General features: G+C 46.1%; 1 protein-coding gene across 1 annotated transcript in view; it reads right to left on the bottom strand.

Annotated features, from left to right (window-relative positions):
- Window positions 1-20,530, bottom strand: part of GLP2R (glucagon like peptide 2 receptor) — a 183,284-nt gene that overhangs the window by 52,811 nt on the left and 109,943 nt on the right. Inside the window, exon 9 of the mRNA XM_019498124.2 lies at window positions 18,654-18,723. Within this exon, the coding sequence (XP_019353669.1) occupies window positions 18,654-18,723 (70 nt within the window). The remainder of the gene's footprint in view (window positions 1-18,653; window positions 18,724-20,530) is intronic.

Raw genomic sequence — 20,530 nt, 5'->3', positions numbered from 1 at the left:
CTGTCCTGTGCAGTTGGTTAGATGAGATTATCACAATAGTCCCTCTTGGTTTTATAATCAATGATCTCTAGATATGAATTACAAATAGTACTTTTAAGTTATTTATGCAGGATATTTCTTTCTGAGTATCATCTAAATTATGTCCTGGACCATTTGAGTTTTCCCCATGCCAGCTTTTTTTCAATATATCTAGAATATGAAGAATGAATTTTTCCTTTCCAAAATGTAATTCTCTTATTTAACAGTGCACATGTACATGTGAACCGTAATGCACTTTAGCCTATTTTAATGTGATTAAAGCATCACAAAAAAAGTGTTATTTAGCTAATGTGCATTAAGCATCACTTTAAAGTGGTGCTCTTTAGTTAATGCACATTAAGACAGGCTAATGCACATTTTTGTAGTACCTCACAATGGAGGTAATATATTTAATGTGTATTAACTAAAGTGTATTAATGCATGTATAGATGTGCCCACAGAGAGGCTGCTTTAGTGGCAGTCAAGCCAAAAATGTGTTTCAAGATTAGGAGGAAGTGTTTCCAACTCACTACTCTATTACTCCAAGACAAGACAGCTTGACAGAATAAGAACTAAAGAAGATATATAATTGTAGCTGTCAAGTCACATCTGAAACAAATGTTAGTTTTAAAGATTCTTTGGGTTAATCTGATATCTTTTATTAGACCAACTCAAAGAGTTGGAAAAATTTTTCTTTGCAAGCTTTCAGGTGTAAATACCTTTCATCAGGCTGAGGAAGCATCTGCAATTGGTGTGCTCTTCCTGGATGGAATGAATAGTAAAGAAGCAAGAAAACCACTCAGTGAAGGTATAAATTGAGAAGTCAGTGGGTAAGGCAGGCTGGGTGGGGGGAGGAAGGGAAATGAATGTAGCTGGTAAATAGTGGAGAGGTAACTGGGGAGTCAGATATTAGGCAGGTTATAATTAAAGGTGCACCAATACATTGGTCTGATATCGGATCGGTACCAATCTAAAGAAAACTGGCTGTATCGGATATCAGGCCGATGGGGCCAATAATTTGACTGATAAATGCTTGTCCTGAGTGCAGCTGCAGTGCAGCATTCAGGCAGTGAGGAGTAGAGCTGGCAGCATGGAAAGCTGCCTCTAGCTGGTAAGTGTGGTGGGGTGAAAGGGGAGGGGAAAGGGAAGTGGCATGGTGGGGGCAGATCAATGCCCCCCGCAGTGAGGGAGGAAGCAGAGGCAGGCACTGCCGGGGGGGCAGAGCCATGGCTTGTCAGGGGGAGGCGGCTTCCACTGCTGTTTGCACCCCAGGGGGACATGGGGGGCCTTATGCCCCCAGATCTGCATGAGGTGGGGTGAGCTGCAGCCGGGGATGCACAGGACTGTCTTGGTGGGGCCTGGGCTCAGAGCAGGGACCAGCGGTGCTGGGAGGATGCTGCATCCACCCCAGATTTTGTACCACTCCACTTCCAGTGCTGCCGCCGCCAGCCACCCGGCACAGCCCCAGCTTTTCCCAGCACATGGGTGGATGCAGGGCATTGAGCCAGGGCTGTGTCAAGTAGCTGGTGGCAGCAGCAGTGGGAACAGAGTGGCAGCAAAATTTGGGGTGGATGTAGCATCCTCCCAGTGTTGCCAGCACCTGCTTCAAGCCCAGCCCCCACCAAGAAGAGCCCCATGCAGCCCCAGCTGAAGCCCACCCCACGCAGATCTGGGCAGCACATGCCCACCCCATGCCTTCCCAGGGTGCAAGCAGTGGCAGGAGCCACCCCCCCATTATGAGCCATGGTTCCACCCCACCCCCCGGCCTCCTTCCTCACCATGGGGGGCATTGATCTGCACCCCGCCATGCCCCTTCCCTCCCCACCCCCCTTCCACAACACCGGACTTACCACCTGGAGGCAGCTATATCAGCAATCAGGTCAGTATTGGCTGATATGCCTCCTTAAATATTGGCTATAGGTTTTGGCCCCCAAAACCTCTATTGGTGCACCCCTAGTTATAATGTGTCATAAATCCAATGTCTATATTTAGTCCATGACTTTTTGTATCCAGTGGGTTGATGATGTGAAGTTTGCAGGCTTGTCTGTAAAAGCTGTTTTGGAAATTCCCTTTTAGGATTAAAACTGAGAGATTGGAGAGAGAGTGGTTTTCTTGTGAGAAATATGCCCTCACAGGTAATTGGGTATTCTTGTCTTTGATAGATTTCTGGTGTGCATTCATTCTGGTACACAGTTGTTGTTTGCTGACTCCTACGTATTTTCCATCAGGTCATTTGGTGCATTGGATGAGATATATTACATTTCTGGCAGTGCAGCTGTAAGATCCAGGAATGCTAATGTTGCAGGATATACCAATTGTGGGGGTGGTGGAGATATGCTGGCAGGTTTTACATTTCTTGTCATGGCATGGTCTGAGTTCATTTGGTGTGTTTTGGGCTGTAGGAAGTTTGCTTCTGATGATGAGGTTAGCAAGTTTTGGTGCTTGTTTGAATTTACAATATACATCATCATTGTCTGGCTTTCTTGCATGCATACCAGCCTCTGGCTTCTTTACTATTCATTCCATCCAGGAAGAGCACACACCAATGACAGATGCATCCTAGTTTCATAGTAGCTAGGGTCAGGAGGGACCTGAACAGATCATCTAGCCTGACGCCCTGCCACAGGCAGGAATGAATGCTGGGTTCACAAGACCCCAGACAGGTGATCATCCAACCTCCTCTTAGATTTGCCCAAGGTAGGGGCGAGGACCACTTCCCTGGGAAGTTGATTCCAGATTCTGGCCACCCTAAATGTAAAATATTGCCTCCTGATCTCTAGCCTAAACCTATTCTCCATCAGCTTATTACCATTGTTCATCACCCCAGGTGGTGCTGGGGAGAAAAGGGCTCTTCCTATTTGCTGATGATCTCCCCTGATGAGTTTGTAGGCAGCCACCAGGTCCCCCCCTCAACCTCCTCTTGCTGAGGCTGAACAGGTTCAGGTCCCTCAGTCTCTCCTCATAAGGCCTATCCAGCTGCCCTCTCACCAAGTGGGTGGCCCTCCTCTGAACACTGCAGGCTGCCCACATCCTTTTTAAAGTGCGGCACCCAGTACTGGATGCAGTACTCCAACTGCGGCCTGACCAATGTCACATAGAGGGATAGTATCACCTCTCTGGACCGGCTTGAGATGCATCTTTGGATGCATGACAAGGTATGGCTGGCCTTGCTGACTGTGGTCTGGAATTGGCGGCTCATGTTCATCTTGGAGTCAATAATGACTCCAAGATCCCTTTCCGCCTCTGTGCTTTCAAGAAGGGAACTCCCCAGCCTGTATGTATGCTGTGGATTCCTTCTCCCAAGGTGCAGCACCCTCCATTTGTCTACGTTGAACCCCATCCTATTTTCATCTGCCTACTTTTGTAGTCTGTCTAAATCTAGTTGCAGCCTCTCTCTCTCCCTTCAAGTGTGTCCACCTCACCCCACATCTTAGTGTCATCAGCAAACTTGGACAGCGTGCTTTTCACCCCCTCGTCCAAGTCACTGATGAAGATGTTAAACAGTGCAGGCCCGAGGACCAAGCCCTGGGTTACCCCACTGCTCACATCTCGCCAGGTTGAGTACAACCCGTCCACCACTACTCTCTGGGTGCGCCCCATCTGCCAGTTTTTTACCCATCCAACTGTGTTGGCATCAATGCCTCAGTCACTTAATTTATTAATGAGAATGGGGTGAGAGACAGTGTCAAAGGCCTTCCTAAAGTCTAGAAAAACTACGTCCATGGTGACACCATCATCCAAGGATTTAGTTACCTCATCATAAAAGGCAATCAGGTTGGTAAGGCAGGACCTGCCTTTGATGAACCCATGCTGGTTGCCCCTGAGCATGTTCTTTCCTGCAGGCCCCCCACAGATGTGCTCCTTGATGATTTTCTCCAAGATCTTCCCGAGGACCGAGGTGAGGCTTACAGGCCTATAGTTACTTGGGTCCTCCTTCCTTCCTTTCTTAAAAATTGGGACCACATTAGCTAGTTTCCAATCCCCTGGCACCTGGCCAGATGACTACAAATGCTCATACAGCTCAGCCAAGGGCTCTGCGATGACCCCTGCCAGCTCCCTCAACACCCTTGGGGGAAGGGCATCTGGACCTGCAGATTTAAAAATGTCCAGCCCTTCTAGAAGATCCCTAACTATATCTGCGCTGACCCAAGCCCTGACAGACATATCCCCAATTGTCCCTACCTCTGGCAGGAGGGATATCCCGGTACCTGTCCAAGAAAACAGAGGCAAAGAAACTGTTAAAAATTTCAGCTTTCTCATCTGGCATAGCCACAAGGTTACCATTTGAGTCTTGCAGGGGCCCTACATTGCCTGGTGCCCTCTTCTGGCTCCCAATGTACTTGAAAAAGGACTTTTTGTTGTCCTTAATCCTGGACACTAGCCTGAGTTCCGTCTCTGCCTTGGCCTTCCTAATAGCCCTCCTACACTCACGGGCCGAGAAGGAGTACCCTCCTTGGTGATAGCCCCTCCCTTCCACTGGTTGTACACCACCCTTTTAGTCCTCAGGCATTCCTGTATGCCCTTGCTGAGCCAAGGGGGTTTCTGAGCACTCTTACCCCCCTTGCTTCTCTCAGGGACTGTTACCCTTTGGGTCTGGAGGATTGCCCCCTTAAGGTACGACCATCCCTCATGGACTCCCATCTCCTCTACCTTCTGGGCCCTCAGTGCCTCCCCCACTAATCTCCTAAAGTCATTGAAGTTGGCCCTTCTGAAGTCAAGGGCTTTAGTCTTGCTATAAGCCCTTGACACCCTGTGCTGGATACTGAATTCCAGCAGGTGATGATCGCTATTGCCCAGGTGGTCAAGGACTTGCAGTCCCCTCCGCAGGTCATCCCCAATGGGCAGGACCAGGTCCAGCAAGGCATTACGCCTAGTGGGGCTGTGCACCTCCTGGATAAGGTGAAGGTCCTGTAATACAGCCAGGAACCTATGCGAGCGGTCAAACCTGGTTGTCTGCTCCTCCCAACAAATGTCTGGGTAGTTTAGGTCACCCATGACAATGACTTCCCTCCAGCTAACCACCTCCATAAGCTGACCGGAGAAGTCCTCGTCCAGCTCTTCCCCCTGGTTGGGTGGTCTGTAGTAGACCCCCACCGTAAGGTCCCTTTCGCCACGCCCCCCATGTAGTTTGACCCACAGTGTCTCTGCTCGACCTTCCTCTAACCCAAAGCTAATCCTTGATGATGCGAGTTGCTCTTTGACATAGAGTGCAACCCCACCACCACCTTTCCTCTCTGTCTTGTCACTTCTATATAGGGTTTATCCCTGAATGCCCACCGCCCAGTCATGGGTAGGGTACCACCAGGTTTCTGAGAGCCCTACTAAGTCTGGATTCTTACTCGCAATCAGGAGGCACATTTCCTCTTGCTTGATCCCCATACTATGAGCATTGGTGTAGAGGCACTTGAGGCCTCCTGAGGGTTCATGCACCTCTCCCCTACTCCCAGGACTATTGTGGCCCCCTACTCCCAGGACATTGGTGCTTACCTGGGCATCCTTTTCTCTTGTCACCCTGCATCCTCAGTCTGATGGACGGGTATTTTATACCCGAAAGCTTGCAAAGAAGAATTTGTCCAACTATTTGAGTTGGTCTAATAAAAGATATCAGATTTACCCTAGAAACCTTATCTGCCTATGTCCTTAGACCAACTGGCTACAACCTATACAGCTTTAAAGATTTAGATTCTTTAGAAGCTAAAGATTAGAGACTTTCATTCTAAAGTTTTTACTAGAAAGAAAACAGCTCAACTATTGTTTCTGATCATATTTCATAGAATTTCATAGATTTCATAGACATTAGGGGCTGGAAGGGACCTCATGAGATCATCGAGTCCAGCCCCTCCATCATAGGCAGGACATCAGCAGGGATCAAGTGATCCCAACAAGAAAGATATCCAGATGTTTTTTGAAAGAGTCCAGAGTAGGTGTTTGCACCACCTCTGTGGGGAGTTTGTTTCAGACCCTGGACACTCACACCATAAAGAACTTTTTTCTTATGTCTAGTCTAAAATCAGCCTTCCTGGAGTTTATGGCCATTAGACCTTGTTATCCCTTGGGGAGCTATGGTGAACAGCTGTTCTCCCAGGTCCTGATATACCCCTCATATATAATTGTAGGCTGCTACCAAGTCCCCCCTGGGCCTTCTCTTTTCCAGACTGAAGAGTCCCAAATCCCTCAGCTTCTCATTGTACGGCCTGTCCTCCAGGCCTTGGATCATACGAGTGGCTCTCCTCTGGACTCTCTCAAGCTTTTACACATCCCTCCTGAAGTGGGGGGCCCAAAACTGGATGCAGTACTCCAACTGCAGCCTCACCAAGGCCAAGTAAAGTGGGAGGGTGGCATCCCTGGTTTTGCTTAAGATGCATCGGCAGATGCACGCCAGAGTTTGGTTTGCTTTGCCAGCTACAGTATCACATTGGTGACTCATATTCATCTTGTGGTCAATCAGGACCCCCAAGTCTCTTTAGATCGTGGTGCTAGCGAGCATAGCACTGCTGAACTTGTAACTGTGTTGAGGGTTCTTCCTACCAAGGTGAAGCACCTTACACTTCTCAACATTGAAGGCCATCAGGTTTTGGTCAGCCCACCTTGAGAGCATGTCCAAGTTGGCCTATATCCTCAGCTTGTCCTGCAGTGTCACTGCCTTCCACCATAATTTGGTGTCATCTGTGAACTTTGCCAGTTTGCATCTGACTCCTGACTCCAGATCATTAATGAACATGTTAAAGAGAACTGGCCCAAGTACCAAGCCCTGAGGAACTCCTTGGTCACCTTGCACCATGTTGATTTACTCCCATCAACTAGTACTCTTTGGGTCCGACCCTGTAGCCAGTTACCTAGCCATCAGACCGTAAGATGATCAAGGCCACAGTTCCCCAATTTAGCCATGAGGACATCGTGGGGAACTAAGTCAAAGGCTTTCTTGAAATCCAGATATATGACATCCATGTCATCTCCCTTGTCCAGGGCTTGTGTCACCTGGTCATAGAAGGAGATGAGGTTGGTCAGGCAAGACCTGCCAGTTACAAAGCCATGTTGACTGGCCTTCAGAAGCTTGCCTTCCATTAGTCTGGTGTTGATGGATCCCTTGACAATTTTCTCCAGGATTTTTCCAGGGATGGACATCAGACTGATTGGTCTATAATTCCCCAGGTCATTCCTCCTCCCTTTCTTGAGCATAGGAACCAAATTGGCTCTTTTCCAGTCTTCAGGGACCTCACCCAAGTGCCACGAATTTTCAAATATCTTTGCCAAGGGGGGTGCAATGATGTCTGCCAGCTCCTTCAAGACTCTTGGGTGCATTCCGTCTGCGCCCACAGACTTGTGAATGTCCAGTTTCTCAAGGTGTTCCTTCACCTGATCCACATCAATTTTTGGTCCGTCACCTGCTCCCAGGTTGATTTGTGTCCTTTCTGACAGTGTGATCCTCTTGGGAGGGTAAAAAAACTGATGCAAAAAAGTCATTTAGGAGATTGACCTTTTCTTGGGCATCAGATGTCAACTGCCCTGTTTGATCCCACAGGAGCCCAATGCTATCTTTGTTCTTTTTTTTTTTTACTTTCCACATATCTGAAGAAGGACTTTCTGTTGTCCTTGGTCCCCGAAGCTAGCCTGAGTTCAGTTTGTGCCTTGGCTTTTCTGGATCACTCCCTACAGGTGCGAACAAGTGCTGAATAGTCCTCTTTGGTGATGCTTCCCATTTTCCAACTGGAGTAGGCTTTTCTTTTAAGTTTAATGAGGTCCAACAGTTCCTTTTTCAGCCAAGGGGACTTCCTTGCTTGCTGATTACATTTCTTGTGAGATGGAATAGTTTTCCCCTGTGCCTCAAGGACCATGTATTTGAGAGATGACCATTCTTCATGTGCCCCCTTATCTAGCGGGGTATGGCCTCTAATTGCCTAACTTACCAAATCTTTGAGTTTGTAAAAGTCAGCCTTCCCTAGGTTAAAGATTTCTGTTTTACTGAGGGATTTGTCTGCTCTTCGGTGAACTGAGAAGGTGACCAAATCATAGAATCATAGAAGTAGGGTCGGAAGGGACCTCGTAGATCTTCAAGTCTGACCCCCTGCCTGGGCAGGAGGAAAACTGGGCTCAAATGACCCCAGCCAGGTAGGCATCGAGCCACTTCTTAAAGACCCCCAGGGTAGAAGCCAGCACCACTTCCCTTGGAAGTTGGTTCCAGATCCTAGCCACCCTAACGGTGAAGTAGTTCTTACGGATGTCCAATCTAAACCTACTCTCCAACAACTTGTGGCCATTATTCCTTGTTATCCCGGGGGGCACTAGGGGAAACAAGGTCTCCCCAAATGCTTCTGGTCCCCCCTAGTGAGTTTATAGACGGTCACAAGGTTCCTCCTCAGCCTCCTCTTCTGAAGGCTGAACAGGTTCAGGTCCTGTAGCCTCTCATTGTAGGGTCTGCCCTGCTGTCCCTGGATCATGCGGGTGGCCCTCCTCTGGACCCTCTCAATGTTGTCCACATCCCTCTTGAAGCGGGGTGCCCAGAACTGGACACAGTACTCCAGCTGTGGCCTGTCCAGTGTCGCATAGAGGGGGAGGATCACCTCCTTGGCCCTACTTGAGATGCACCCGTGGATGCACGATAAGGTCCGATTAGCCCTGACGACCGTGACCTCACATTGTCGGCCCATGTTCATCTTGGAGTCAATGATGACTCCAAGATCCCTTTCTGCCTCTGTGCTCTCAAGAAGGGAGTTTCCCATCTTATATGTGTGCTGCCGGTTACTACTGCCCAAGTGCAGCACCCTGCACTTGTCCATATTGAAACGCATCCTGTTTTTGTTAGCCCACCCTTGCAACCTATCCAGGTCTTTCTGCAGTCTTTCCCTCCCTACTAGCATGCCCACCTCACCCCAAATTTTGGTATCATCAGCAAATTTGAACAGGTTGCTTTTTACCCCGTCGTCCAAATCGCTGATAAAGAAATTGAACAGCGCGGGCCCAAGGACCGAGCCCTGGGGGACTCCACTGCCCACTTCCCCCCCAGGTCGAATATGACCCATCCACCACCACCCTCTGAGTACAACCCTTCGGACAATTTGCAATCCATCTGACCATGTAGGCATCAATGCCACAGTTGCCTAGTTTTTTAATGAGGATGGGGTGGGAGACAGAGTCAAAGGCCTTGCTGAAGTCCAGAAAGACTACATCCACTGCGACACCTGCATCCAAAGCTTTTGTGACCTGATCGTAAAAGGCAATCAAGTTGGTCTGACATGACCTGCCCCTAATGAAACCATACTGGTTGCCCTTGAGCATCATCCCCAATGCCGGCCCATCACAGATGTGTTCCTTGATGATCTTCTTAAAGAGTTTCCCCAGGATTGAGGTAAGACTGATGGGCTTATAGTTGCTCGGGTCCTCCCTCCTCCCTTTTTTAAAGATGGGGACCACATTGGTCATCTTCCAATCATCTGGAACCTGGCCCGAGCACCACGAGCGCTCGTAAAGCCATGCCAAGGGCCCTGCAATAACCCCTGCTAGCTCCCTCAACACCCTGGGGTGGAGAGCATCTGGACCTGCTGACTTGAACACCTCCAGCCCCTCCAGAAGCACTCTAACCCAGTCCTCCTCAACCTTAGGTCTTGAGGCATTCCCCTCGAGTCCGTCTTGAAACACGGTGGGGGGGTCCCAGTCCCTGCACAAGAAAACGGAGGTGAAGAATTTGTTAAAGAGGTCTGCCTTCTGCTCTGGCGCAACCACCAGATTGCCCAGTGCATCTTGCAGGGGCCCCACATTTCCCGGTGCCTTCTTCATCCTCCCTATATATTTGAAAAAGGACTTTTTATTATCTTTGATCTTGGACGCTAGTCCTAGCTCTATGTCTGCCTTAGCTTTCCTAACAGCCCCCCTACAGGCCCGAGCAGTGGAGGTATACTCTTCTTTGGAGATAGCCCCCGCCTTCCACCAGGTGTACACCGCCTTTTTGGCAACCAGGCATTCCAGGACGTCCTGGTCACTGTCACCAAGATTCCCCTCAATCCTCAGGTCACTCACCAGTTCCTTCCCTTTGGCCAGGACCAGGTCAAGCAGTGCCTCTCCCCTAGTCAGCCCATAGACTTCCTGTGTTAGGTAAAGGTCATCAATGCAAGCAAGAAAGCTATGCGACCTGTCAGATCTGGCTGTGCGCTCACCCCAAGAGATGTCAGGGAAGTTAAAGTCCCCCATGATGATCATGCATTGAGAGTGCAGGACGTCAACCACTTCCCTACTGAATTCCCAATCAAGTTCTTCCTCTTGGTGGGGAGGTCTATAGCACATTCCTACAAATATGTCACCCTCACCATGCTCTCCCTGTATTTTGACCCAGAGAGTCTCAAGACACCCTTCCTGCTTAGAAAACTCAATTTGCAGGGAAGTGAACTGATCCTTGACAGAGAACAACACCCCCACCCCTCTTCCCAATATGGTCTCTCCTATACAAGGTATAATCCTCCAAAGCAACAGACCAATCATAGGCAGAGTCCCACCAGGTCTCCATTATCCCTATAAGGTCATAGTCATTTTCACATAAGAGAAGAGTCAGTTTCTCTTGCTCATTTCCCAAGCTCCTGGCGTTCATGTATAAGCAGTTGAGTCTGGCATGAGAAGCCCCATGCTTCCCTTTGGGGTGAGGCAGGACCTTTCCTCAGGCTGTTATCAGAGTTGGTTCCTTTGGGCTGCTCAAGTTATTAGTAATGCGGCTGACATGACCTGGGCTAGAACTGTTAATAGACTGCCCATCCCCCAGCAGTCTTAGTTTAAAGCCCTGTCAAGAAGGTCAGCCATTCTGGCTGAAAAGAGCTTCTTCCCTTTCCAGGTGAGGTGGAGGTCATCCCTTCCCAACAGTCCACTCTCTCCATATTAACCACCTCCTATTCTGCTCTACAAACATATTGTTCCACTTTGCTTTGATCAGTTCTTTATCTGGTCAGGGAAAGAATGGATAGCATGGTAAGGTACTTAGGTCTCAAACTGAGCCTGGCCACACTGGGTTAGTGGCATGCTTCTCTTAATATTTCTGACTTACTCTCCAAAATCTCAGCTCTTGTTCCTTACACACCACACTCCAGTCTTCATGTTTCTGGAGAAAAATGTCAAAAGTAAAATGAGCATAATTAGTGCAGTGAAACCTGTCTTCATCTGCAGAGAGTCTGAAACAAAAGTTCTGAGAATTGGGAACTGCCTATTTTATCTCAATAAGACATTAACTTAGAAGCCTAATAATAACCCATTAAATGTGAACAATAAATTATTTATTAAATATTTCACTGGTATCAGAATACATAAAAAAGGAGACAGAAGACAGAAGATTTCTCACTGTGGTGCCAAAAGCAGGTGGCAATTAAAAGAAAGACATCACCTTTTCCTTTTGTCTGACCTCTGAAGGCTAAAGACCACAGAGGAAAAACAGCATATGGAGGCCTCTAAGCAGTCTGACATGGCTTCCATTCTCCCCAAACAGCTGGCCACTCACACCTCACAGCAGTTAGCATATGGTCTGCTACAGGTGTAAGAACTGATGTCTTTGTGGCATGGCTGCTGCCTCTTACACAGGAAGATATTTGCAGACTCCAGAAGATTTTTTACAGTTCTGACACTGCTTTCATGTTCTTAGACACTTCTTAATGACCATAAAGGTAGACAATTCTTTTAATGAAAAATTAATTTCTGACATCAATACATGATGTTGGGAGTGCAAATTGTGGAGCCGTGCCTGTTCCTTTTTCTGGTGATCCTATAATGCATCTGAACAACTATAAGGAAACATTGACTGTGAGAAGTCCAGCAATTGTGGTCATAATTTAAACATCTACACATTCTGCTGTGAGAGGCATCTCATTCTAGTAGCTCACATGGGCAAATGTTGGTTTGTGGGTAGAACTAGAGAGAATATCATCGCTACAATTTTTCCAGCTCAAGTCCTATGCTTGGTGGCACATTTTCTCACTGATACTCAGCTACATAACCCATAACCCAATACTATGTAACTTTGACCTGAATTGAGTTATTCCAAATGGAAATAGGATACTTAAATAGGAAAACTTCCCAACAGAGGTTCTCTAGGTGCCATTGATTTGTCTTCTCCCAGGAACCACAAAAGAGATTGCAGCAGGGAAAGAATGAACTGAGATACTCCTTGATTCTGTGCCTCCTGAAGCCAGACAAGGGGATGATTCTTCCTTTTGGGTTCACTGTGGGTGGTCTCAAACAGAGATTGTGCAGCTGTTGCAAGACAATGTTGATAGGTTAATCTGCCTCTCCAGATCACAGTAGTACTAAAGTTACAAGTTTGGATCCCATGGCACTACAGGACAATGAAAAGTGGGAGGGTAATGAGAAGGAGGCAGTAACCTATATATGGAAAATGAAAATCATACATGTCTGCATGTCCATGAGAAGGAAGCCAGGGTTAATGGGAAACAAAGAGACTGCCAAATGGCAATAGCCAGCAAGAACTGCAAGAAAAAATAATTAGGTGCTTGTGTGATGCAACAGGGATTCTCCATATCTGGCCCCTATAAGTCCACAAAACTGTCTTTATCCTCTCATAGAAACAGCCACCAACATGGTGAAATTCATGTATTAGCCTCCTTCCCACTCCTTGTTCCTGTTAATCCCCTTCCTGAAGACATACACAGATAGAAAGATACATTTTGGTAGATGATTATATCTTTCAGCAGCAAAATATCTATTCCTATATGCCCATAGGGGCCAACCTTTTCAGCAGGTGTGCTACAAATTAGCTCTGTACACTGAGTGCTGCTCCAATCTCCTTCCTTTGCTCAATCTGCTGCTCTGCTTTCTTCTCTCTATCCTGTACTCCCTGCCTACTCTGATGCTATGCTTTTGTCTTCCTGCCCTGTCTGCCACTGTGCTGCTCATCCCCTCTCCAATTTATTGTGTGCCATACTCAGGGGCTGCTTCTACTACTTGTGGCACATGTACTGCAGGTTAGCCACTCCTGCTATAAGCTACTAATCTGCCTGTAAACCCTATAATGGGCACTGACATGTCCCCACAAAACAAGATATCCCCTTGGTGAGGGGCTGGACCACTGGCTCCCTTGGCTAAATCAGTGGTGAGGGGCAGGACCACTGCCTTCTCAGCCAATCAGAAGTAATGGGTGGGGGCCACTGGGCCCCTTGACCAATCAGAAGCAAGGGGCAGGGCCACCAAAAAGAGGCCACATCCTTCCCTCCCTCCTTCCCTGGCTGGCTCAGAACTCTGCTCCTCCTGGGTGTGCAGTGCCCTAGCTCTAGGCACGTACAATTGAACCGCAAGGACAAATGACTGACATGTATTTCACCCAATGAACTGAAAAACAGGACTTTTTGCAGTCTGTTCCTTATTCAAAAATGACAGGGGGAAAAAGTGTTTTAAAATAGGGCAGTCTGGTCAGGGCCAAATTAATGCATAGACAAACTAGGCACATAACTAGGGCCCTCAGCTGCAGGGGAGCCTGGTACTTCAGTCCACAGCAGCAACACAGATGGCCCCATCCACCTCCCTTCTCTTCCCTTCCCCTCCCCTCTGCTGGCCTCACCACTGCCGCTACACCTGCTTTCTAGCAGCGACTCTGAGTCCTGTTCCCTGTGGGCAGCAGCACTGGGGTGAGGGGCGAGGTCTTGATTGGCCAAGGGCCCACAAGCTTGTTTGTCTAGGGCCCACTAAATGATTAAGCCAGCCTTGGGTCTGGTATAAAACAGTGGAGACCCTAGTAAACACTTTGTGAAGAGTGAGCACATAGACAGTTCTTGTAAATAGAAGACAATATGTGGCAGAGAAGCAGGTGGTAGTGCTCAGACAGCTTTGAGACAGAAGCTGGTGAGGGTAGCAGCATAGCTGAAAAATTCTGGGAAAGGTGTCCTAGCCAGAAATCACAGCTGCAGTCACTTCTGATGGGACATATAGCAGAGTGCCTGGAGCTGCTGCAGCTATTGCTCACTGTAGTACTGAAGGTTGTGCAGTCCCTTATGGCCCCTGCTATAATTAATAGGAACTAATGGAACCCAAAGCAGTTGAGACACACCAGCCCACAGCTACCAGGGGTCCAATTAAATATCCTACTTCTGCATCTAGCTAGCTTCCTAGGTCAACTTAAATGTGGAAAAGCACTAGCCTGGCCTTGTGTTTGGCCTTTAAGAAGTTGCTGAGACCCGCCGGCTAGTGGAAGGAAACCAGGAAGTATGACCAGATGAGAGTAGACAGCTGGTAGCAAGATTATGCAAATTGAAGGAACAGAATTAATGCTGCAAGGAGAATGGGATTGGATGCCACATGTGGTTCTACAGCTTCTTGGGAATATGCTCTAGCTCCTTTCAATAGTCATCTCTTAGTGCTAACAGGTCAGTAAGAAGCTATCTGCCATGACAATGGCTGAGAGAACATGAAAGATGACTGCTCCTGCGGCTGCTCTGAAGAAAGGGCTGCTTCTGGTCATCATTTTGACTGGAGCTACTTTCATCTTTTACATCAATAGGGTAAGAAAATGCTGTTAAGGTTGCCAGTGACTAGGAGTCTTAGTCTCCTGCCATATCTGGTATCAGATGGATGCTACCTGGACTTTTTCTGAGTCAGACATAACTGCTGATGCTGGGTCTAATAAGGGCAAAAGGATCAAGGAAGAATCCAGTCACCTGTCAGAAGGAACCTGCTGCGGAAAGGACTAATTAATATCTTCATGAATGGCTTGCAATATGGAATTGCAGATGATATCAAGCTGGATGGAGGACAAGATTATAATTCAAAATACCCTTAAAAAACTGGAGAAATAGTCCAAAATTACTTAGATGAAATACAGTAAAATGCCAAATACTATACTTAGGATAGCAATTGGAAAAAAAATATATACAGGTTTCCATCGCTTTATGCTGTACATGCATTCCTGGAAAATGGAGCATACCTCAAATTCACATAAAGGGAACTCAATTACAATGTAACAAATAGGGATACATTCCAAGACCTTGACTGTACTGACCCCCAGACCCTTTTCTACCAGTTTTACAAGACAATTCTGGTACTCACAAACAGCAGATCCTACACGCAAGCACAGAGCACTATCATAATGGGAATGGCAACTACAGAAACATGTTTTGCAGACAATGAGCTAGGAGCCCAGTTGCACACAGGAGACTATATTTTGGTTTGCATCACTCCCACAATACACAGCACAAAGCAGCTTCAAAGAGAAGCTTTGTGGATTCCACTACACTGATTGCATAAGAGTGAATTTACCTCACATATAACTAATTATTAGCATAAAAAGGATCACCATCAGCTGGGCCACCTACCTCTCCAGGTCAAATTAGGCCCACAGGGCTTATTGCTGCAGCCACTGGAGCCCGTGCAGTGGCAGTGCTATTGAAAATACATATATAAAAATATTATGTGATTTTTAACTCAACATGTATATGTATTACTATATGATACACATGAACATATGAAAGCAATACTTTAAAAGAATACATTGTTTTCAGATTATTTCTTGCCCTCCCAACTATTTTTAATTAGTTCTATTTTTTAGCAAGCTCTACTAGAAATTTTTTTTTTTTTAATTCTCATTTCACACACAAGGCAGCTGCATTTCTCTGTGTATTTTATTTTGCTACCTAACAAATTGCATCTTGGGCTTGGCGGGTTTCCAGCACCCCATGCACCATCCCCACCATCTTCTCCAGCCACCAGCACATGCAGCCTCCCTCCTGCCACCTTCCTACACTGCCCAGGGGTAAGCCAGCCCATTCCTGGGCAGTCTCAGGAGACAGGAAGGCAGTGGGGTCAGTGCTTGGGAAGCTGGAAGCCCCGGTGGACTCAGGAAAGGGTTGGATAAGGCCAGGTGCTGCCTCCAAGCTGAGGCAACACCAGGCCCACTAGCAGTCCACCCTGGCAGCCCTGGGGGAGCCACCACCATGGAGAGAAGGACTGGGGTCCCCCACAGCAGCTCAGGTGTTACCTGACCTGCCAGCAGCTCACCTCCCCAGTCACAGGCAGGCTCCGCCAGGGGAGGAACACATAGCAAGGGTCCCAATCCTTTTTTTTCCCCCTTAGTGGAGTCAGCTGACAGCCAGAGAAGATAAGCTGCCAGCGGTGTCTGAGCTACAGTGGGCCTGGGTTCTTCCCTCTGTGGTAGTGGCATCCCCCAGGGCATCCCAGGTGGGCTGCTAGTAGGCTGTGTGCTGGTCCAGCTCGGAACCAGCACCTGGCCCACTAGCAGCCCACCTGGGCAGCCGCAGGGGGCACTGCTGCAGTAGAGGGAAAGACTAGGGCCCCCCTGAAGCTTAGGGCCCACTGGCAGCTCACCCCCCTGGCTGAGGGAAGGCTCTGTCAGAAAAAAAAAAGATCACCAACAGTGATGGAAGCCCCTAAATTGAAAGAGTGGGTTTTTAATTGTCACAATTAAAAAACCACCAATTAAAAACCCACTGTTTCAGTTTAGGGGAACTAAACCACTGTCACATACACAAGTGGCCCAGGTGTCCTCCAATTTATGGCATCACAAAATGTGAATGTCTTTTGCCATGACAACTTCTTTGAGTACCTGGAGCATGACATGAAGCTAATACATCTCTCTACTTGAAAGTTGTGCCACCATAAACATTTTTAAGGTGACACAAGAGTAACATCTTTTTGCACCCTTACATTAATGGAGTTATTCTTGATATAAAGAGTCAGGCTCATCATATTGGTAATCTAACAGAAATGCTGCTGTTTGATTCTTGCAGTCAGGTTCTGCTACCTCCCTATTCCTCATCCAAGGGAGCAAGTTGTAGATTGCTCAAAATTGGTCATCTGCATATACTACCTTATCTCAGAACAGTGCATATCCATGAAGCAGTTCAGGTTTTACCATAGCATTTTTTCCTTTAACTTTCTCAAGCTTTCCAGTGCCTTTCAGATTCCTGAGTACTTCCTCTTAGCAGTAACTAACCTCTGTGGCATTCTCTCCTCTCTCCCTCTCTCTTCAAGTCTATTGATTCTCTCACCTCTTCTTGTTCCATATATTGTTGCTGGGTGACATGACTTGCCGATATGGGTTTAACTATCTCTTCTATGTTGATTGTTGCTAATTGCTTTTCTTCATTCAGTTCCACATCTCCGCAGTTGTTTTAATAGGTTAACTGTCTCCTCAAACTCAACAGGGACATCTATAGGTGAAAATTACTGCACAGTATGAGCATGTCTACATGTGTGCCCGTACTGCACAGTAACGATGGCAACTTATGCTGACTTGGGTGTAAATTTGCTGCCTGCATGATGCAGGTAGCAAATTTATGCCTGAGTAGTTACTGTGCACTAAGGTACATGTAGACACCTCACTGCGCAGTAACCCTGTTTGTGTGGACTGATTTGGGACTAACTTTAGTCCCAAGTCAGTCCACACACAGCGTTACTGCACTGTAACACCTGCATGTATACACGCCGGTGTAAAAGCTGCTTACTACGCAGTAAGTTACTATGCAATAACTGCATGTGTAGACACACCCAGCATGGCCAAAACTAAGCTCATAGCTTTTCTTTCCAAACCAATTCCACTATTTATGTCCTTCGCTTGGGCTGAAACCAGCATTTTCTTTGTCACCTTAATCTGTGCTTTAGTATTGAGCTTTGGTTGCTCCCTCTCTTTTTCTTCCTATCTGTCTTGACAGATAAGTCACTTGTTCATGATCCAGTCCTTTCCTTCATTGACTCCTGCAATTTCATCTTCTAATACCTTCTGTATATTTACCTTACTCCACCCCAGTCTTCCCAAAACAGTGCTAGCACAATCATCTCCTCTCCTGCTGTTCTGACCAGGTCAGCTCTACCTTGGAAGTCAGAATACCCAGGAGAGCAGTCAGAGTACCTTCAAGTTGATGCTTGTCATTGCTTTCAAGGCCCTTCATGACTCAGCTGTAACAAACCTCTGTCTGTCTTTCTTATGTTTCCATGGTTCCAGTTTAGAAGTATCCTTCATTTCTCCCTCCCATTCCAGGATCTGTTCATTTTTCCAGGGTTCCTTTCTAACTGTGGTCTATAGTACTTGTATGAACATACTAGTGGTGTGCACTGTGTTCTAGGATTTACTATATGGTACCTAGCTAGCTTTCACATGTTGCATATATTTAGTAAACCTAGTTATTTTGATCCCAGTATGCCCCTTCATCAGTCCTTCATGGTATATTTCTTGAATAAAGAGTAAGGGTAACAACTGGCAAGAAAGATAATATCTTAATGCAGTCATATACCAAAAAAAGGAAGTGACTGCAAAGTCTTAAGAAAAGCAGAAAGGAAACTGTACTCTGCAACACAGAGAGCATGAGTAACCTGATAATTTAGAGAAAATAGGTTGCATATGTCTAGCGTAAAAGACACAAGAATCACATACATAGTACAGTTAAGCCCCACTTAAAAAAAAAAAAATCAACAGCTTTGCTGTGTGACCATGTCTTTAGAGCCCTCATTGCTTTGGAGATGGGAAAAAATGAGCTTCGTTTCCCCTCAGAACCCTGGTTGGCTATGGAGTGGTTAGGAAGCCCTACTCTAACTTCCAGTTGCTAGCTGTCATCTAACTGGATGAAGGGATTTTGCTTGGAGAATGGATCAAAGCAGAAAGACAGTTAGACCTATGTAATACATAAATGACAAATTCTTCTTACTGAAATGGAAAACAACACTGGTCCTCGGATGATCCACCAGATTCCCATGTGTTCATTTATTCCCCAGCACCTCAAAAAGAATTTGAAATATAATGATATTAGAGTGATATAGACAAGTTTGAAAAATTAAATTTCAACATCACAATGAAACATCAAATGTAATATGACAAAGTTTAACCTATTTATCTGTTAGTTATAAAAAATAATAAAATGAAGTTAAGACAAAATATTTACCAGTAATTTGTAGCAGTGTAGCTGCCCTATGCTGCAAGTTTCAATGAAAGCCATTTGCTTCAGGAGATACACAAGCACCCCTCACAACACCAAACATGAATGGCATATATAAAAGATGGTTAGTCAAATCACTCACATTATTTGGACCATATAGCAAAAGTCCCCCTCCTATGCACACAGAGAGGATTTTGTCCTCCCCATAACAAGAAAAATGAGTTAAAATTAACGCCCTCTGGCTGCACGACAATCCCAGAAAGGAGTGCAGAGCAAGACTTGATGTTGCAGCCAAAAAGCTGGTTTCTTGCACCACTAAAACCCAGCTGTGATATCCTTACTCTGCGGCATTCCTCTGGTGAGAATGCTGGTACTTATGGGTGGGGATGGTTAGGTGTTGGGGATGGATGGCAATTATACAACAAACTGAACAAATCTGGGAATTGGCTCCCCTCCCCTCCTCTGCCTTCTCCCCATCCCATCCTAAGACAGTACAGGAGCTAGGAGAGAAGGGGCAGCGCTTGGGGATGAGGCTGCAGAGATGGAGCGTGTCTCCTGAATAGACTCCAAATTGGAGCTCGATCTCCCACCCTCCGGACTCAACAGCTATTTTATTTTCTGTATGTGATGAAACACTCGGTCAATCATAATTTACAGCATGGAATAGTGACTCTATTGTGAATTACGTAAAAAAATTAAAAATATGTCAAAATATTAAAAACAATGTGAAAAGCTGACATTCTGGAATTCCTGTCCTAAGCTGAATTATAATTAAAGTGAATTTTAAAATAAATCAATTCTTCTTCACAAAATATTTTGTTTACTTTGAAACAGCAATTGTGATAGAAAATGTTTTCATCTCAAAAAATATTGAGCACCTCTAGTGTAGAGAGATGTAGTTAGCCCAGTTAGTCTGAAGTCAGTCAAAAGGCAGGATAGATATGCACCTTTATAGACTAATTTAAACTGAAGGAAATCATAAGACAAAAACCCTTTCAAACTCTGGAGTACAGGCAAATGCAAGCCCAGGAGGACCTGACCGAGCATAAACTAAAATGGATACAAATTAAACAGAATGAGAAAATGATTTAAAATATTAGTAGAAGGGAAAAAACAAGTTTAGAAGCGATTACACAGAAAAACAAGATAACCAGAATGGAGACACCCATTTAGAACAGTTCTTTTAGAAAATCTTTAAAAATATTTATATTAAAGAAAAGAGCAAAGAATTTGTGTTTAAATATTATGATAATGCCAAATAGTATGAAAGGGTTATTGGCTGGGATTCTCAAAACAGCCTGATGGAGACATACATGAGCACCTGAATGCCTACACTGTAATCCACTCTAACAGTTTCCTAAATCATTTAGACATGTCATATAAACATACTTCACAAATTCATACACAGAGAAAGAGTATACTGGAAGCTGGCTACCCCTATCAGTAACCAGTGACAAACCTGACAAATCTTGATTCTTAGGGTTGTTTAGGGCTGTGTAAAATGGGTCCTATTCGATTCTGATAGTGACTTGAGCTGTTGATTCAGATCACTGTCCCTGATTCGATTCAGCCAAATCCAAATCTGGCAATTCAGTGCTGATTCAGTGAATAAGCGATTCAGACACAGGCACAGCTTTAAAAGTTTTTTC

This window comes from Alligator mississippiensis, chromosome 8, assembly GCF_030867095.1.
Source record: "Alligator mississippiensis isolate rAllMis1 chromosome 8, rAllMis1, whole genome shotgun sequence".
In the NCBI taxonomy this organism is placed as follows: Eukaryota; Metazoa; Chordata; order Crocodylia; family Alligatoridae; genus Alligator; species Alligator mississippiensis.
The sequence above is the reverse complement of the archived record's forward strand: the minus strand, read 5'-3'. Positions and strand labels throughout refer to the sequence as shown.